This window comes from Papio anubis, chromosome 17 (genome assembly GCF_008728515.1).
Source record: "Papio anubis isolate 15944 chromosome 17, Panubis1.0, whole genome shotgun sequence".
NCBI lineage: Eukaryota > Metazoa > Chordata > Mammalia > Primates > Cercopithecidae > Papio > Papio anubis.
The window spans coordinates 15,195,734-15,215,072 of NC_044992.1; the positions used below are offsets into that span (position 1 = coordinate 15,195,734).

General features: G+C 50.5%; 2 protein-coding genes across 6 annotated transcripts in view; both read left to right on the forward strand.

The window, feature by feature from the left end:
* ZNF286A (zinc finger protein 286A) overlaps positions 1 to 12,343 on the forward strand; it is a 32,637-nt gene extending 20,294 nt beyond the window's left edge. The window contains exons 7-8 of one of the 4 annotated variants that reach the window (XR_638933.4): positions 41 to 233; positions 2,288 to 4,405. The gene's annotated coding sequence lies outside the window, so the exon portion shown is untranslated. Of the gene's footprint in view, positions 1 to 40; positions 926 to 2,287; positions 4,406 to 12,279 lie in introns of those variants that run through there. The other 3 variants (XM_009189725.4, XM_009189727.4, XM_009189723.4) reach the window with 3 other exon arrangements.
* Positions 8,465 to 19,256, forward strand: TBC1D26 (TBC1 domain family member 26). 2 transcript variants are annotated; one of them, XM_009189721.4, is made up of 9 exons: positions 8,465 to 9,742; positions 12,280 to 12,419; positions 12,704 to 12,779; positions 12,954 to 13,036; positions 14,835 to 14,874; positions 15,348 to 15,428; positions 15,627 to 15,734; positions 16,069 to 16,178; positions 17,450 to 18,463. In XM_009189721.4, exons 3-9 carry the CDS (start codon positions 12,705 to 12,707, stop codon positions 17,583 to 17,585), a joined length of 633 nt encoding a protein of 210 aa, XP_009187985.1. In that variant the 5' UTR covers positions 8,465 to 9,742; positions 12,280 to 12,419; position 12,704; the 3' UTR covers positions 17,586 to 18,463. The 2 variants fall into 2 exon arrangements, with proteins under 2 accessions (XP_009187985.1, XP_031513245.1); XM_031657385.1 differs by lacking the exon at positions 8,465 to 9,742 and adding an exon at positions 18,473 to 19,256 and having other exon boundaries at positions 12,339 to 12,419; positions 17,450 to 17,498.
* The last annotated feature ends 83 nt before the right edge of the window (positions 19,257 to 19,339 follow it).

Genomic DNA, 19,339 nt, shown 5'->3' on the forward strand with positions numbered 1-19,339 from the left:
ATTGCTTTTAAATTCTTCCCTTTTTAAAATATGTTTTAAGATGTAATGAAGGACCAACCAGAAAATATCTCCATACCGTTGAGAATACCAGTCCGATTTCTAGCTGTTCATCGGGCTTCACAACTTCTGGAGCGATGGAATGGGAGATACCCTCAGCAGCCCAAGTATCTACAAGAAGGTTAAGGAGTAGAAGAAGACAGTTCCTAACAAGTAGTGCTAAGTCCCCAGGCCAGGTATAGGCACCACTCAGTAGGGCTAATTGGGGTGAAAGGGAGGGAAGAACTTCATATAAAAAGCACAGTTAAAATTAGGCAAAATGGGCCAAGCACAGTGACTCAAGCCTGTAATCCCAGAACTTTGGGAGGCTGAGGGAGGCAGATCACCTGAGGTCGGAAGCCGAGATCGTGCCACTGTACTCCAGCCTGGGTGACAGAGCAAGACAACATCTCAAAAACAAAACAAAACCTAAGAAAGTATTTCCAACATTGATTTCATAGAGTTTCTGTGAGGGTTATGTGAAACTATATATGTGAAAGGGCTTTGTTGCACATTGCTGAGTTATATTTTGGTGATCATCTATTCTTTGATGCCAGGCTCTGCTATACAAAAAGCATGGACCTCTTACCAGGGTGCCAGTTCTTAATGCTAACTTGTGCTACCTGTCCTTTGTGACCTGTCAGGGAGTCTTTGCTCATCAGTAGTCATTTAGGGACCCGATATGGTATAGGGCAGCCACCACCATAAATATTTCTTCTGCCATATCAACATAATTTTATGTATGGTTGATTCAGTTCCCAGTCTTGTGACCTATGCATCTCATGTTGTAGTGACTCAAACCTGCTGGGTTATCCAGGACTGTAATTTTTTTTTTTTCCTGAGACGGAGTCTTGCTCTGTTGTCCAGGCTGGAGTGCAGTGGCACAATCTCGACTCACTGCAAGCTCCACCTCCCAGGTTCATGCCGTTCTCCTGCCTCAGCCTCCCGAGTAGCTGGGACTACAGGTGCCTGCCACCACGCCTGGCTAATTTTTTGTATTTTTAGTAGAGACAGGGTTTCACCATGCTAGCCAGGATGATCTTGATCTCCTGACTTCGTGATCCGCCCACCTCAGCCTCCCAAAGTGCTGAGATTACAGGCGTGAGCGACCGCTTCCAGCCCAGGACTGTAATTTTTAAAAACCCATGGTGAGATCTGGCTTCAGATATGACTGGATTCAGATATTCAGAAGATGTCATCAGATCATTCTTTTGCTATCTCAGCACCATTTAATTCTATCTGAATTTATAAATAACGATTTATAATTTGTTATAATGATCAGAATGAAGGAGAGTAAAATCCTTTATTGGAGTATAACACATGATTATTTCAAAGAGGAGTTGATCAGTGTTCCCCTGAGAGTAAGAATGCATTATATACAGTGTGGACATCTCCAGGACCTTCCAAACATAAGTAAGTATATAGTTTCTGAAACATTTATTTTAGTAACATATCTATACAAAATTAAACTAGGGAAGGTTTCCCTTCTCTTTGATCTGACACCTCTTCCCATAAACAGAGCAGCTCTTACAATCATTTTGAACTAATTAATAACTATAGGACATACCAAACAAAGCCAAGTATTTCTTACGTTTTCCTGTTTATGAGTGCCATATCATAGGCTCCAAGATAAGGGTCTGTTTTGACTTTGTTCATTTATGTAAATATAAATGTGTGTGTGTGTGTGTGTGTGTGTATAATGAAAAGCATAACAGAACAAAGCACAAAACTGTAGTTCTGATAAGAGACAGTTTCTACTATTTGGGCAGATTACACAGAAGGTAAAGAATAATCTTTCCCTTTCTCTTGTTGAACAAACTATCACTTGAGCAAAGATAACCAAAGCTGAATCTTTTTACATATAATATTTTGAATTAAAGATTTTACAAAGATTTCAGTGAATAAACCCATCAAAATCAAGCCAACTTTTGTCCAAATTTTAATATATTTTATTTCTTCTTTTCAGTATTCGCAGCTATTATAAAGCACAAGTAAAGTTCACTTTCCCCAAACCTTCCAAAACTTACAGCATCCTCTCCAGTTTTGTGCTTTACTATCTTTCGCATGCTGCAACAAACACACATTTCACTCTAAGAGAAAAATAGTCCTGTTTTCTTTGGATAAACAAAAACATCACATTTTCTTTTTACGTGTTTAGGGATCCCCAAGACCACCCCCCGGTTCAATGATTCACTAGAAGGAGCCACAGGACTCAGCATGTTGTCATTTTCTTGGCTGTGGTTTTTTACAGTGAAAGGATACACAGCAAAACCAGTAAACAGAAAAGGCTCATGAGGCGGCAAGATCTGGAGGAAACAAGGAACAAGCTTCCCCGGGTTCTCTCCCAGTGAAGTCACACAAGACTTGCCCAATTGCCTCAGCAAGGAGTTGTGACAGCATGTGTGAAATGTGATCTATCAGGGAAGCTCAGTAAAGATTCAATTCCAAAGGTTTGTACTGGGTGCTGGTCACATAGGCACTCTCTGTGTAGCATGTACCAAAACTCTAGACTTCCAGAAGGAAAGCAGGTGTTCAGCATAAACTGCATTGTTTTTACAGACAGTTTAGGAGCAGTGATTGATTCACTTTAATTCTGGAATTAGTGGGAATGATCCCAAAGTTATAGTTCCCCGATGCCAGCCATGGCCAACCTTGTAGGCAAGTCTTTCTAAAGATAGCAGGCTCGGACTTGCTATGTTAACTTTTCTGCACAGTTTCCTTGACACTGTTGCTTTCATACAGCCTCCCAGCCACTCATATTAATCACAAATTTGCTAACCAAAGAAATTAATTGGGATGTAGATAATCAGAACTCTCTACATTGACAGGCAACTTAGCAGATGAGCAAAACTCACAAACACGTATAAAATGACCTGCAACCACACATCCCTTTTACACCTTCTTAGCACACACATTTCCTAGCTCTGTCTACTGAAAGGGGCTGAAAGCAATGACACCTCAGTTGCAATGAGCCCAGATCTTGGTTTCTGACATTGTTCAGAAGGAACAAAGGCTCCTCAGAAAAATGGCTGATTGCAGGTCTAAGGGAAGGAAACTCCAAGAAGATCCTGGAACATCTTATTCCAGACAAAAAAAAAATAGTACTCAAAAAAATGATGAGGGTAGGTCACAAAGACACAGGAAGTAGCCCTCACTGACTAAATCTGGAACAATTTGAGCAGCAAAACAAGAAAATGATGAATTGTAAACCACTGAAAAAGCAGTAGTCCTTGAGTTCACATTGATAATAAGTAAATAAATGAGCGATAACATTGATAATAAGTAAATAAATGAGCGATAACAGAGGACCCTTGCTTTCGCAGAATACCCTATGCCAACGAGTGAATGCGAAGGGAATGTTGGAGCTGGAAAACTATCATTTTGTAGCCATAACAGTAAAGACTGATTCAAGCAAGAATCATCAATGGATGCTAAATCTAAGGGGAAATTTTGATGAGGAACAGGATATTTGCATAGAATTGAAGTATCTTTTCCAGAGATTGTTATGATTAGCAATTGCAAGGCAAAAATAATTGTGGAAGAACTGGGAAAAACTTTGATTACATGATCAAAATTAATATAATGAGTAAGCGGCACATGGACATTGTGTGCCTCAGATGTGATGCCATGAGAAGGACATAACATAATGTGTACACTATTCTGGCTGGGAATGCATAACGAATCTAATCATGAGGAAATATTTGACAGACTCCAAAATGAGGACTATTAAAAGGACTACATTCTTCAAAAATATTAATTCACACAAGTCAAGGAAAAGCTGAATAACTGTTCCAAATTAAAAGAGACTAAAGCATCATAACAACCAAATACAATACAGGATCTTTGACTAGGTCTTGTGTGAGAGAAAATCTCCTAAAGACGTTATGGGTTCAATTTTTCAAAACTAGAATACAAGCAGTAGAATAGACTAAAGTAATGTATTGATGTTAAATTTATTGCAGTTGATAGCTATATCATGGTTGTGTAAAATAATAATATCCTCATTATTGAGAAATGCATATTGAAGTATTTAGAGGTAAAGAAGAGTAATGTACAAAATTTACTCTCAAATGATTCAAGAAAAATTTGTACATAGAAAGAGCAAATGATAAAACAAGCAGGATTAAATGTTAACAGTGTGTAAGTCTAAGAGGAACCTGGCTATCCTTTGTAATTCTATTGCAGTCTTTGTGTAAGTTTCAGGTTACTTCCAAATTTAAAAAAAATTAAGTGAACACATAATATGGACCCAAAGTTAGACCCATTCTGTAACATAAAAATACAAGGCAAAAATATATATAATACAACTATGTTAAAAGACCCTTTTTTCTATCTGACCTAAAACTTAACGTCTCCAATGATTGATTAGCCATTAATAAGCTTTTTTTTTTTTTTTTTTTTTTTTTGAGACAGAGTCTTGCTCGGTAGTCCAGGCTGGAGTACAGCCGTGCTATCTCAGTTTACTGCAACCTCCGCCTCCTGGGTTCAAGCGATTCTCCTGCCTAAGCCTCCCCAGTAGCTGGCATTACAGGTGCCCACTACCACACCCAGCTAATTTTTTGTATTTTTAGCCTCCTGGGTTCAAACGATTCTCCTGCCTCAGCCTCCCGAGTAGGTGGGATTACAGGCGCCCACCACGACAGCCAGCTGATTTTTTTGTATTTTTAGTAGAGGCAGGGTTTCACCGTGTTCGCCAGGATGGTCTCAATATCCTGCCCTTGTGATCCCCCTGCCTCGGCCTCCCAAAGTGCTGGGATTACAGGCGTGAGTCACCACGCCCGGCTTAATAAGCTCTTTTTTATTTTTATTTTTTTATTTTTATTTTTATTTTTTTTTGAGGCGGAGTCTGGCTCTGTCGCCCGGCTGGAGTGCAGTGGCGTGATCTCGGCTAACTGCAAGCTCCACCTTCTGAGCTCACGCCATTCTCCTGCCTCAGCCTCCCAAATAGCTGGGACTACAGGCGCCCACCACCACGCCCGGCTAATTCTTTTGTAGTTTTTAGTAGAGATGGGGTTTCACTGTGTTAGCCACGGTGTTCTGGATCTGACCTCGTGATCCACCCGCCTCAGCCTCCCACAATGCTGGGATTACAGGCGTGAGCCACCACGCCCAACCAAGATCTTTCATAAAGAGAAGATATTTCCACCTTTAACTGACAAAAATCCCAAAAACTTATGTCAAGAATTTATTTTTAAAAACTTCTCAAAGATCATTTAGAAAGATTGATACCACAGTAAAAAAAAGTATAAAAAATTGCATAGACCCCTGAAAATATGATTATATACATTTTCTTTTTTGTTTTGTGTTTTTGAGACTGAGTTTCACTTTTGAAGCACAGGCTGGAGTGCAGTGGTGCAATCTTGGCTCACTGCAACCTCTGCCTCCCGGGTTCAAGCGATTCTCCTGCCTTAGCCTCCTGAGTAGCTGGGATTACAGGCATGTGCCACCATGCCCGGCTAATTTCTTTTCTTTTTTGGTCTTTTTTTTTTTTTGAGACGGAGTTTTGCTCTTGTCCCCCAGGCTGGAGTGCAATGGCACACATGTTCTTGGCTCACTGCAACATCTGCCTCTCCATTTCAAGCACTTCTCCTGTCTCAACCTCCCAAGTAGCTGGGATTACAGGCGCCTGCCACCATGGCAAGCTAATTTTTTTGCGTTTTTAATAGGTTTCATCATGTTAGCCAGGCTGGTCTCGAACTCCAGACCTCAAGTGATGCGCCCACCTCGGCCTCCCAAAGTACTGGGATTACAAGCATGAGCCACCGTGCCCAGCCTGATTATATACATTTTCAATAAACATTTATGAAAATGGTCTCAGGCCTTTTTAATAATCAGAAGACCAAAATAAAAAACGAAATAACATTATCCACTAACCAGATTATATAAAAGGAAGACTGACAAAATCAAGTGTTGGAAAGGACATCTAATTAGAACTCAAACTTGTGGTTGGGTTATATATTAGTCAAAAAACTCTTTGGAATTAAAATTTAATTGATAAATTGTATGTATTTGTGCTGTACCACATTTTACATATATATATACACACACACACAGAGACACACATTGTAGAATAGCTAAATCTGTGTATATATATATAGCCACAGACATACGTTGTAGAATGGCTAAATCAAGTTATCTAGCATATCGGTTACCTCAGATACTTATCTTTTGTGTGTGTGTGTGTGTGTGTGTGTGTGTGTGTGTGTGTGTTGAGAACATTTAAAATCTGCTGTCTCAACAATTTCAAGTATTACCACATTGTTATTAACTGTAGTCAACATGTTGTACAATAGAGCTCTTGAGCTTTTCCTCCTAGCTGAAATTTTTAGTGACATGCATTGCATTTGAACATATGCAGTTACTATGACCAAGCTATTTTATTTGTAGGTCTGTACTTAACTAAAATATCTATGCATGTGTACCAAAATAAATTAACAAGAATGTTCATAGTGGCTTTATTGCTAATAGTCCCAAAATGGAAACAAACCAATGTCCATCAACAGTAGAATTGATAGATGTGCCATATTCATACTACCGAGCGGGGAAAAGAAATGAACTGCTTGGGCCGGGGACGGTGGCTCATGCCTGTAATCCCAGCACTTTGGGAGGCCAAGGCGGATGGATCACGAGGCCAGGAGATGGAGACCATCCTGGCTAACACAGTGAAACCCCATCTCTACTATAAATACAAAAAAATTAGCCGGGCGTGTGGTGGGCGCCTTGTAGTCCCAGCTACTTGGGATACTGAGGCAGGAGAATGGCATGAACCTGGGAGGCAGAGCTTGCAGTGAGCCGAGATCGCGCCACTGCACTCCAGCCTGGCCGACAGAGCGAAACTCCGTTTCAAAAAAAGAGAACTGCTTCATGAAGGAGTGTCACAAATGTAATAATGCTGGGCCAAAGAAGCCACACACAAAACCATTCCTACCGAATGGCCCTCCATGCATCCATTTATGAAACAGGCAACACTAACTGAGGCTGCTAAAAACCAGGTGACTCTTTGCTTTGGCAAGACAGATGGGCAGTGGTTAGGGAGCAGAGCTTCAGGAGAGGGATTTCCAGATTGTTATTTTTATTTCATTTTCTTGGACTGTGTGGTAGCTCCAAGCATGTGTCCTCTTTGTGAGAAATCACTGAGTAGTAGAATAATAGGATTCCTGTGTATATTATACTTGAATAAATGTATTTGAATTCATTTTTGCCATTAGGACAAATAATATAAATTATAAATCTTTGCAATTTTAATATTATTTCTAGTTGATGAAAAATAAGTCACCCGAAGGATTCCACACTTGGGTAGTTGAATATAGAACCTATGTGTGCAAATATATATTTCTAGAGATCTAAAACTAATTAATGTCGTTTGAGTGTCAAAAAGCACAGTTGTGTTTACAATTTGCTCTCTAACCTTTTACTTGAAATTAAGCTAACTATCCACATCCATCAGTGAAACGGCCTTCACAGAAAAGTCCAATCCATGGCATAAATGATAGGAACTTTAGAAAAGTCATTTCTTCTTCATTATTTATGTAAAAACATGAAATTTCTTAGGAACACAGGCCAACAAACTCTGTTTAATGTTGCTTTCATTGCTTTCTGTAGTCTTGTTACCAGAGAAGATTTTTATGTTCCAGAATTGCACAGAGGGAAGAACTGACTATTATGGTTACCACTGTGGCCATCGAGACAAGGCACATGATTCCTAGGATCCCAGCAATGACCCTCCCTGGATGGTGATGGGAATTAAGGGACCTGCTAGGGAAATTGTGGGGGCGGAGTACACAGTCTCTACAAAGCTTTCTCTGTGTCTGGTACTTGAAGTCCACAGGCAGTAAACAAGGGAATTACAAAACAGGCTGGGAGGGATTCCATGAGCAAGAGCTGGAACCCTATAAAAATAAAGTGAAACCCATGTTCATGAAGCTAAACATAGGCCAGTAACCCAGCAGTCAGAGAAACTAAAGGAAAAATCCCAGGAAAGGCAGAGCAATTACAGGCTTAGCTGCTGTTTCATGCCAATGAGATAAGTCAACAGATCAGCAACAAGTTTATATGTGTGTGTGTGTGTGCATGTGCACGTGGACACTTGCTACAAAATTCAATTCATTTTATTCCAGTATGTGAGTGTACACATGTGTGCATGTGTGCACTCCTGTTGACCCAGTTTCTGCTGTGTGGCCAGGTCGGTGACCCTGGACAACCCCAGTTGTGCCCTCAGTGACATCTGCAGGGATAGAGCACAGCCCCTGCTGTTGGGCATTGCACTGTGTGATGCCATCCTTGGGACCCTCGGGGTGATGGAACCCAACAGGCTTCCTTAGGCTTTCCTTTCAGATGGACAGGAAATAGATGACGCTCTAGTGTCATTCTGTTTTCTTTCTTTCCATGGATTCTGTGACCATCTTCCTGTCCTCATCGACTCTGCAAGAAGGGGATTCCTGGTGGGGGAAGGGTAACTGGTGAGAAATGAGGTACCAGGAAATTAGCAAAGGGTCTTCTGGTCATCTGGGGACAGTTCTCATGCGGTCCCCAGCCTAGTCTCAAGGGTTCTGGGCCGGTCATCCTGCAGCCTCGGTGCTGTGCCTAGGAAGAACCCTGGGAGACCCAGCAAAATGGGGTGCCTGGTCTGAAAAATGTCCCCCCGTTCCTCTGGCTCTGCGGCTGAGGAATAGGCTGAGATATCATGTCTGGGCAGTGCCAGGCCACCTCACTACCCCCTTTGAGGTGAGCCCAGAGGGCTTTTGGGGGCAAGTGTGAAGCTGGGCACCCAGAGGCTGAGGCCAACTGTCCCTCCCTGTGTCCTGGAGGAAGGGCCTGACCAAGAAGACCCCCTAGGGCATGGCCTGTGGGTGCTGATGAGGGAAAGGGAGGTCTGTGGACTGAGGGAGGAGTCATTGGCAGGGGACATTGAGCACCGCAGCTCAGGGTTCTGCCCAGTGGGGGACTGGTCAGTGGGAACCTGGTCAGTGGGGGCCTGGTCAGTGGGGGTCTGGCTGGCATAAGCCTGGCCAGGTGGCTACTAGGTGACTTCAGGCAGGATTTGTCCCTGGAGCCTCCTTGCCACCATCTGTAGTGGGAACGAGTCATGGCACTCCAGAGGGCTGCTGGGAGGAGGAGGTGAGCAGGTGTGTGGAATCCAGCTCTGCCAAACAGATCTAGCACTTTACAGCCTAGCTGAGTCCCTTGCTAGGGAGGGGATCTGCCCTTTGCCTTTTGCCCCCAACCTTCAACCTTCTGCCCCCTATCCTCCATCTGCAATGCCAGGACTGCCCTGGATGGGGAGGTCTGAGTTTAGGGAACACCGTGGATGCTCTGACGATGGGTCCCGAGGCAGGAGACAGTGACAAGGGTGACCCAGTGTCTTGGGTGCAATATGAGTGGGGCAGCCGGGCCCAGCCAGAGCAGTGACAAAGGCATGCACACATGTGTTCACCCACATACACGTGCCTGCTCACATGCACAAACTGCACACAAGCATGTTGACACATCAGAGGGTGGAGGGTGCTGACTGTGCCCTGCTGACCCAGGCAGGGGCCCATTGTGATGGGTGTCATGACCCCACAATATCACTGGTGCTGAGCACTCACCCACCTGCCTGCCTGCCCTCTCTATGTCTGGAGCTCTTAGAGACAAGACATAGAGTTGTTTGGTTCTCAGAAGAGGAGATTTTGCTAAGTAAGAGACACAGCCGACTCAACCAACTCAGGTGAGTGTGACCTGCTCTGTTCCCTCCCTGCTGACCTGGGGACAGTCAGCACCTGGTGGGCAGTGCTAGCCTCTGGGCAGGTGCTGAGGAGGGTCATCCCTGAGCACTCACCGGGTGCCTGTTCTGGACTGACCTGGTGGAATCTGTGGGGTGGGTGCTGTCCCCGAATGCACCCATTCCACAGGTGAGATGTCTAGGGTCAGAGAGGTGGTGACTGGCCAAGGGACCCAGATGTGATCCTGGCCTGTGCTTTCAGTCCTGCCCTGTGCACGCCCTGACCTCTGTAGCCCTAGATTCCAAATCTGCCCAGGGTTTTCTGCCACCTGATGGGACAGAGTCTGGCCATGGAAGAGCCCCTGGGATGGAACTCCTATGGGTGGGGTGGAGGGAGGTGGTGCTCGGTCCAAGTCTGTGCCCTAAGCTGGGTCCCCACAGGAGGAGGTCTCACCAACTCAGACTTCACATGCAGTCACTGATGGTCTCTGCGGGACCCACTGGACACATGGGGTCCCTTGTCTGGGAGTAGGGAGCCCTCTGCCTGTGGGCAGTTCTAGTAGGGGACCTTGAGCACTGCTGCTCTGGGGCCTGGGCAGGGGGGACCTGGACAGTGGGGACCTGGTCAGGAAGGCCTGGTTGCTGGGGGACTGGTCAGCGAGGACATGGTCAGTGGGGAATTGGTCATCAGGGGCCAGGTCAGCAGAGGCTTGGCCACTGGGGCTTAGTCAATGAAAACTTGGTCAGTGGGGACATGGTCAGTTAGAGCCTGGTCATCAGGGGCCTGATCAGCGAGGACCTAGTCAGAAGGCCTGGTCACTGGGAAAACGGTCAGTGAAAGCCTGGCCAGCAGAGGTCTGGTTAGTGGGGGCCTGGCCAAATGGTTGCTGGGTGACCTCAGGCACGGGGTTTGTCCTTAGAGCCTCCCTGCCTCCATCCGTAGCAGTTATGAGTCATGGCACCCCGGAAGGCTACTGGGAGGAGGAGGTGAGAAGATGTGTGGAATCCGACCCTGCCACTCACATCTAGCATTTTACAGTCTAGCTGAGTTCCCCCTAATGAGGGGCCTTGCCCTGTGCCCTCTATCCCCTAGCCCCAATCTGCATCTTCAGGACTGCCCCGGGTGGGGAGGCCTGAGGTTGGGGAGGACCCATGGATGCGCTGATGCTGGCCACAGGCCTCAAGGGAAGGTGACACTGCTGAGGACTTGATAAGGACTTGGGTGCACATGTAAGTGGGACAGCCAGCCCTGGCCAGAGAAGCTACTTGTGCACACACATGTTCACCCACATAAACGTGCATGCTCACCTGCACAAACACATTTTGACACCTTGGAGGCTGGAGGACACTGACTCTGGGCCCTCTTGACCTGGGAAATGGCCCATTGTGATGGGTGCCATGACCCCACAATGTCACTGGTGCTTAGTGACTGCCCATCCGCCCACCCGCCCACCTCTGTGCTGTGCAGCACTTGGACACAGGATACACACAGGTGTCTGGTTCTATGCATAAACGACTTTTCTAAGTGACAGACACAGCTGCCTCAGCAGACTCAGGTGAGTGACCTCTGGGCAGATGCCAAGGAGGGTCATCCCTGAGCACTCACCGGGTGCATGTTCTGCACTGACTAAGTGGACCGCCCTCTCCTTTGTCCTCACAGTGACTCTGTGAGGTGGGTGCTGTCCCCAAATGTAGCCATTCCACAGGTGAGATGTGTAGACTCAGAGAGGCGGTGACTGGCCCAGAGACCCAGATGTGACCTGGTCTCTGCTCTCAGCCCTACCCTTTGCCATGCTGGACTTGAGCTCTGACCTCTGTGGCCTCCCTACTGTAGATTCCAAATCTTCCTGGAGTTCTGGACTTCAATGAGGAAGGGTCTGGTCCTGGAAGAGCCACTGGGACAGAGCCCCTGTGGGTGGGGTGGAGGTTGCAATTCTCAGTCCAAGTCTGGGTCCTAAGCTGGGTCCCCACAGGAGGAGGGCTCACCAACTCAGACTTCAGATGCGGTCACTGATGGTTGCTGGACCCACTGGACATATGGGATCCTTTGTCTGGGAGTGGAGCAGGGATCCCTCTGCCCTCAAGCAGTTGTGGAAAATGAAGGAGCCCTGGAGGGCTGCCTGGAGGGTGACGATCGTCCCTCCTGGTCAAAGGGGCTTGGGGACTGGAACCCTCCCGCAGCGTCCCATTCTCTCTGTCTGATCCTCTAGAGGCCTTACCCTCCCTTTGCCCCGAGTATTCCCGGCAGGGACGGTCCCCCCGGGTGTTCTCTAGGACTAAGGCCCCAGAGTTCTCTTGTTCTTTCTTGATGACCCAGGAAAACAAAGCCCCCTCCTGTATTGACAGCTAGGAATTGTGGTGTCCGCCATCCTCCACCTGAGACGGGGTCTCCATGAGCACAGAGGCTGCTCCGGAGTCAATAGATCATCTTTTCCTCAAACCAAACTGCTTGGCTGGTGTTGTTCCTGAAGCGGCTTCACTGGCTAGAGTGAGTGAGAATTGGGGCAGAATGAAGCAGTCACCAGATGTCTTGCTTCCTACAGAAAACTGAGTATCTTCCTGGTTTCTGAACGATCCTAAGAGACATCGGGTCCCTGACTCCACTTGCCTCCAGGTGCCCAGAACAGGCCATCGTGGGCCCTTCACCATCCGCAAGTGGACACCGTTTGTCCTGCTGGGGCAGGTGTGTGTCTGCCTTGGGGTGTTTGGGGACAATGGGCCTCTCTGTCCCCGAATGGGTCTCCATGTGCTCAAGTCCTCAGGAAGGAGCCCGTCACTGGTTGGAGGCAAGGACTCCAGAGATCCAGCCAGGGGTGGGGCCACGTAGTCTGGCCCCTTGTCATCTGGGAGGGGTGGTGGAATGGGGCTCACCAGACTGGCGTGTGTCTGGCAGTGCAGTGAGCGTGGTTCGGCTGTGCTCTGGAGATCTCGGGTGCGGCAGAGCCTTTGGATGACTTTGTCTTGCAGGATGGAGATGGATGAGGACCCGGATACCCTGCCTGCCCAGGGGCAAGGCAACACCGTCATTACTAAGTATGAGCAGGTACAGGTTGGGCTGCTCCCTCAAGGGAGGCAGGACCTTGCCTCTCCCGCTGTGCCCTGGTCAGAGGGTCCTGGGCTCCCTAAGATCACCGGGTGGAGAGGGGCTGCCCACATCCCTGGGCCCCCCACACCTCTCACCTTGCCCCCACTTACCCTGGCCTCCTCTGGGTTTCAGGGACACCGAGCTGGGGCAGCAGCGGACATAGGGAATGAGCAGGTCAACATCAGGAAATACATGAATCACCTCGGGATTGTGCAGTGAGTCTTCTGTCCCCCCGCCCCCAGCCACCAATCTCACCTCAGGGATGGGTTTTGCTTTTAGAAAGGCTTCTCTGAAGTAGGACACGTCTCCCTGGCTGGACCCATCTCCTCTCCAGGGTCAGAACTGTTCCAGGCTCTCCTGCAGGCCCAGCCCATGGTCACGGTTAGGGCATAGCCTCATGACACATTTAGGGAGCTCAGGAGAGGGAGTCAGGACAGAGAGGGGACTCTCAGGGCAGGCCCGTGGACTCTCAGCACTGTCGTCTCCAAGTAAGCTGGAGAGGAGGAGGCAGCCTGAGGATCTGGCCCTGTCCCCTTAGGGCTTGCCTTGGTGAAATCTGAGGGTTGTGGCCACAGGGCAAGGGGGCATCTGGCCTGGCCTGTGGGCAGCTGTATAGCAGACCTCTGAGGGCTCAGGGGGCTCAGCCAAGAGGAAGGGGCATGGGGACAGTGAGGGCCTTGGCCCTGGCCCTGATAGGTTGTGGAAGACGAAGGGCAGGGCTCTGGCCTTGGCTTCTCACTGAGGCCAGGGGGACAACAGAGCGAGCAGCTGAAGGCCCTGGGAGTGGTGCTGGGAAGGGACCTGCGCCTGGTAAGGGGAGCCCAGCCTGGAGCCAGCCCCTCAGGACTCACAGGATGGAGAGAGGGAGGAGCCTGGGGGAGGGGGGAAGGGTGAGACCTTGAGACCTGCCACTTCTGGAACGCACCTGAACCAAGCCAGCCCAGGGTGGAGTTGACAGCCTGGGCAGGACAACAGATGGGGTGGGCAGGGAACAGTGGCTCATCTGGGACCTCTCAGTGGGGGGACTCGGTCAGTCCCCAAGTCTCTGCGTGGCCCTCCAGAGACTCTGCTTCCTGCTGGCTCAGTCAGCACTGTGCAGGGTGGATGGAGGGGCTGAGTCAGGGCAGACAGGCGGAGGACAGGCAGGCATCCCATGTCCTGGTTTTTGCAGTGGCTGGGAGAAGGCTGAGGGCTGAAGGCCAATTACCCTGAGAGCCAGCTGAGGCTGCAGCGGGAGTGGTGGGGCCAGCCCCACTGCCTGCAGGGCCCTTGGTCACCCTTGTTGCCCTGGATATCTCCCCAGCAGTGCTGGGCAGCCCAGTGAGAGAGTGACCAAGGCATGGGTGTGGATGGATCTGGGAGGTCTCAATCAGAGGTTCTGACAGGATGGGGTCACAGAAGGGCCAGGGTGGCCGGAGAGAGGGTCACAGTCTCTGGGCCAGGCAGGATGGGGGAAGATGGGGAGCAGGCAGGCTGAGCGGCCAGGATGCAGGGGAAGGCAGGTGCATGCTGGGAGATCAGACCCTGCAAGGCCCATGGGGAGTGTCGGATGGGATGGGCTCCAGGTGTGTCCTCAGGGCACCAGGCAGCGCTCAGGCCAGGCTCCCTGGACTCTGGTGGGTGATGTGGTCACTCCTAAGGCACTGCTGTAAGTCAGGGCTTGGCCACCCACCCAGGGCGGCACCCATCCCGTCTCAGAACTGGACTTTCTCAGCATCCACAGAGGGTGTCACCTCCAGCCCTGGAGGAGCAGCCCCATTGTGCAGCCCGAGGCACCGCATGGGCCCCGAGTGGCTGCTGCCAGACCAGCCTCGAGCTCCCTCCTCTTCAGGGTCCCAGTGCCTCGCAGGTGTCAGATCCGCAGGAAGGCCCTTGCCGTCCTTCTCTGTGTCTTCTCCCAGGCTGAGACTTAGGGTGGATGGGGATAAGCTGGTCCTTCCCCGGGGCCCTCTCAGGTAGGGCGATGGCTCCTGGCCCGGCCAGGTCCTCAGCTCTGCCTGGGTTGCCTTACAGTGAGACGGAACTGCCCCCGATAAGAGCCCTGGAGGTGAAGGTAAGAGTCTGTGCCTGCTGCGTGGGAGGCCGCTCCAGGGACCAGGAATCGGGTGGTCAGTGAGGCAGAGGGGGTGGCCTATGGGCCTGTGTGGTGGTGAGTGGGCCACAGCTGTCACTGGGAGGGGCGACCTTTCCTGCTTCACTCTGTTTCCATGAGGGCTTGACCAAAACCCAAACCAAGAACTGCAGTCCTGGCTCAGAGTCCACTGCCTGTTTGAACCAAGACCCCAGCTGAAGGCTGGACCTAACCCAAACTCGGGGCATTTATGGCCTGAGGATGGCTTGTTCTGGTATCACCAGTCCAGACTACCAGCTCTGGTTCCTTCAGAGGGTCTCAGCCCCCGGGGTCTGCCCTTTCCTGGTTCCTTCAGGCTGGGTCTCTTCAGGGCCCCAAAGCCCAGGACCCAGCATCCACGGGCTACTGCCAGGGGCCTGGCAGCTCCACTAACTCCATCATGGCTCATTTGACAGCAAAGACGCAAGGAAAGTAAACGTACCAACAAGTGGCTAAAGATGTTTGCAGAATGGCCAAAATATAGGAACACCAAGAAGGTAACATGGGGAGGGAGTGGCCCCTGTGACAGCTCTCTGCAGAGCCAGGGGACAGGCACCCATAGCAGACCTGGCACTGTCTGCCTCAGTGGGTGGGTGGCACCCCCTCCTCACCATAGCACAGCAGGCCTGTCCGCCAGCTTTCCTCCGCGGAGTCGCCCTGTGTCCTGTCTCACTGGTGTGTTCTTCTGTCTATAGCTGTCTCAAAGAGTATACAAAGGCATCCCCCTGGTGGTGCGGGGCCAGGCATGGTCACTTTTGCTTGATATTAACAAAGTCAAGTCCCAGAATCCAGGCAAATATAAGGTAAGTCCCTCCCACACTCAGCCAGGGCAGGACAAACAAGCCAGGCTGTATCAGGAGCCCAGGACTCCAGCTGGAGGGAATATAGAGCCTGGGTTGGGGGTGGGGGCTGTGGTCAGATGCACATCCTGGGCACAGAAGGTGACTCAGGCACCACAGGTGCGCTGGGCTCCGTGACCCTCCCTGGCTTCAGAAACAAGGCAAAAAGGAGCTTTCTGCAGAAGGAAACCTTCCTCCCTTCCTTCCAGAAGTGCTGACTGTGGGATGACTGCTGTTTGGGGCAGGAAATCTTTTGTCTGTTCTGAGGCTGCTTCCTCCTCTTGGCCCTGCCCTACAGGTCATGAAGGAGAAGGGCAAGAGGTCCTCCAGGATCACCCACCGCATCCAGCTAGATGTCAGCAGCACCCTGCAGAACCACATGATGTTCATACAAAGATTTGGAGTCAAGTAAGGCCTATGGGGGCTGCAGGGGTCACAGGGAAGATGGGAGCAATCCAGAGGGATGAGGGTGTCCCCAGAGCAGAGGCCAGGGTCACCCAGGAGGGGTGACAGAACCACCAAGGGCTCTCCTAGCCCAGGGAGCAGCCAGCACCATGGACTGAGCACCTCCCTGGCTCTAAGCCCTGGGCCGGGCTGGGACGTTTAGGGCCAGAACCCAGGTGGCTCACAAGGAGATGGAAGGCAGAAAAAAATAATAATAATAATGCAGACAGTGAAAAGTGCTCTCCATGACCCACAACTACCCAGGACAGGGACCCATGGGAAGGTGGCAAGATGGCAGGGCTTGGGAGCCTTCCCGGGCAACACTGACAGCCCAAAATACTAGAAAGGATGCGGGGCTCTGGAAACTCTCATCCCTGGCTGGTGGGAACGTGACAGGGCACAGCCACTTTGTAAGTCAGATGGGCTGTGACTCACAAAGTTCAGTGGTCTTGTACCACACATTCCCAAAGTGTGACAGATATTGACCACACTGATTTGAAAACTGAGGTTCAAGTAAAACCCGCATGCCACATTCACTGCTTGATTGATTGTCACTCACACCCGGAGGCTACCGAGATGCTTTTCAACACGGGAACTTAGGAGGAAGGGGGTTCCACTCTTCAGAGAGGGACGACTCAGGGAGGAAAAGGAACGAACCCCTAATGCCCGCAGGAACATGGGTGGATCTTAGATGTGTATTGCTGAGGGAATGACGCCAGACCCCACAGGCTACCACCGTGGGATTCCAATTCATAGGCCATTCTGGGAAAGGGCAAACCATAGAGACAGAGAACAGGTCAGGATGGCCAGGGGCTGACAGAGCTGGGAGACATTGGCTGCAAAGGGGACACGCTGGGGACTTGGAGAATGAAGGAGCTGCTCTGGGAGGGGCTGCAGTGGTGGACGGGAGGCTCTGCACATTGGTTCAGAACCATGGAACTGCACATCCCAAAGACTGGACTTCCATGTGTGCAAACTGAGAAAAAGGGGAAGAAAAAAATCAACCAGAGTGAAAATAATCACTGATCCAACTGTACACCTATGATATTTGCATTGCAAGAATATGGATTTTACAGAAAAAAAATTCCTAAAAACTCAGGTGTCCTGAAGAGCTCACTGCTTGTTTGGGGGATCATCTTATCCCAGAATTGTGTTTGCTGTCTGGGTTTGTAGAGAAAATGAAACTGACAGCATCTGCACAAAACAAACAAAATCCTCTTTTCCCTCTTTTCTAGGCAGCAGGAATTATGTGACATCCTTGTGGCCTATTCTGCATATAACCCTGTGAGTATTCCCGGGCAGCGATATTCCTGGGCCATGTGCCCATATTCACAGGCATGGGTGTCTCTCGGGGGTGTCGGCACTTCTTGAAAATTCAGTGTTCGTGACCCACCAGCTCGTAGTAGGCAGGACTCAAGCTCACTGCTGGCAGAAAAGGGTTGAAGCCCAGACTCCTGCTGTCACCTTGACCCAATCACCACGTCTCAGATGAAGAAATGACCTTCCTCTCAAGGTGTTGCCCCAAAGCCTAGGAGCTTGGCAGGGGCCTATGCAGGATGGTCCTTGTAGGAGACAGGTTTGAGAAGTTGCTGAGGTGCCTGATGGGTCAGGCTCTTGTCATGAAATGAGTTTGCATCCTGGGTGAGCCTCTTCTTCACTGGAAACTTGGCAATGATCCAATTTCCCCTTTGCCCAGACCCCATAGGAGCATAGCAGATAGGGAGGGGGTCACCCAGGTGGCTGCTCCTGCTTGGCCCCCACTTTCCAGACCCGTCCAGGCCAGGAGAGCCACTGAGCTGACTGCATGAGCTGCCCACATGGAGGACCCAGCCACCCCCTGGGTCTGGCAGGCAGCCCTTGGGCTGTCGCGGGACCCTTTGTGTGGTGGTCAGCGCCCCACTGCCTGCCCTCGTGGCGGGTGCAGTTCAGAGGTGCTGCCCCAGGCCTGGCACAGTGGCCTCCCCAGCCTGGCCCAGGGGAAGGAGCATGAACAATCCCTGACTGTGCCCTTTCGCGCCATGTGAGCTTGGACGCTCGCTGCAGGAGTGCCCCCATGCTCCTTGTCAACTGAGTTGTGTGTGATCTGCTCAGTCCTCATGCCCAGTGCCAGGGGAGGGGTGCACAGCTGCACCTCAAATCTTCTGGGGCCTGAGGCAGGTGTCCGCAAGGACCTCTGCCATCTCTAGTGATGTAAATCCTCCCAGGTGGCCTCAGCCCTCCCAGGTGACATCCTTCCACGGTGACTCTGGCTCTTGCAGGAGGTGGGCTATCACAGGGACCTGAGCCACATCACCGCCATCCTCCTCCTGTATCTGCCAGAGGAAGATGCTTTCTGGGCGCTGACCCAGCTGCTGGCTGGTGAGAGACACTCCCTGCAGGGTAGGTGGACAGCTGCCCCCAAGGCCTTACACAGCCATGCCAGGGGATGGCCACCCTGGCCGGTGACCCCAACTTCCAGGCAAGGTGTCTTCCTTGTATCCCAGCTTGTTTGGAGCCTCCAGGATGTCCCTTCTGAGGTCCCACAGCAGCCTGGGTCTGGACAGGGACCCCCTCACCTCAAGTCAGACGCCTTTCATCCCTAATATCAGAGGACATGGATACCTCCCCCAGGCCGCCCTCTGTAGCCCAAAGCCAGCCCCGATTTTGTGCAGGCGCCACTCACCTCCTTGAAAGTCCTTCTGCCTCCCAGCTGGCTGTGCTCCCAGCCACCTTCCCTCCCTACAGATGGGCCAACAAAGCCAAGATGGCAGTGTCTGCCCATCCCATGTCCCCCAGCGTGACCCCACATCCAAGAGATGGCCACATAGCCCCCAGCTTCCACCCTGTTCTCCCAACCAGCACCTGCCTCGTGGTGTCAAAGGCAGGTTGCCTTCCGGGCACCTGGACCCGGGATGCTACTAGGCAGCACCTCCAGCCAGGGCCCTCCTTGCCAAGGCTGAGGCTGCATGCTGGGGTCACCAGATGGGAGGGAGGGAGGCCTCGGGGTCTGGGGTCCCCTGCCCTGCCCAGATCTTCCAGCTGATGCCTCCACATCTTGGGCGTGGGATCTGATGGGGTGATGGGTCGGGGACTTCTCAGTATTCTACAGCCCAGATGCTGCCCAGCTTGAGAGGCTCCTATCACAC

Bases quoted from the DNA above. Each gene is read 5' to 3' on its own strand.
- TBC1D26 (XM_031657385.1), top strand. From the start codon at position 12,705: ATGGAGATGGATGAGGACCCGGATACCCTGCCTGCCCAGGGGCAAGGC. The intron at 13,037-14,834 runs GTGAGTCTTCTG...GTTGCCTTACAG, and splicing joins AATCACCTCGGGATTGTGCA to TGAGACGGAACTGCCCCCGA. The intron at 14,875-15,347 runs GTAAGAGTCTGT...CTCATTTGACAG, and splicing joins TAAGAGCCCTGGAGGTGAAG to CAAAGACGCAAGGAAAGTAA.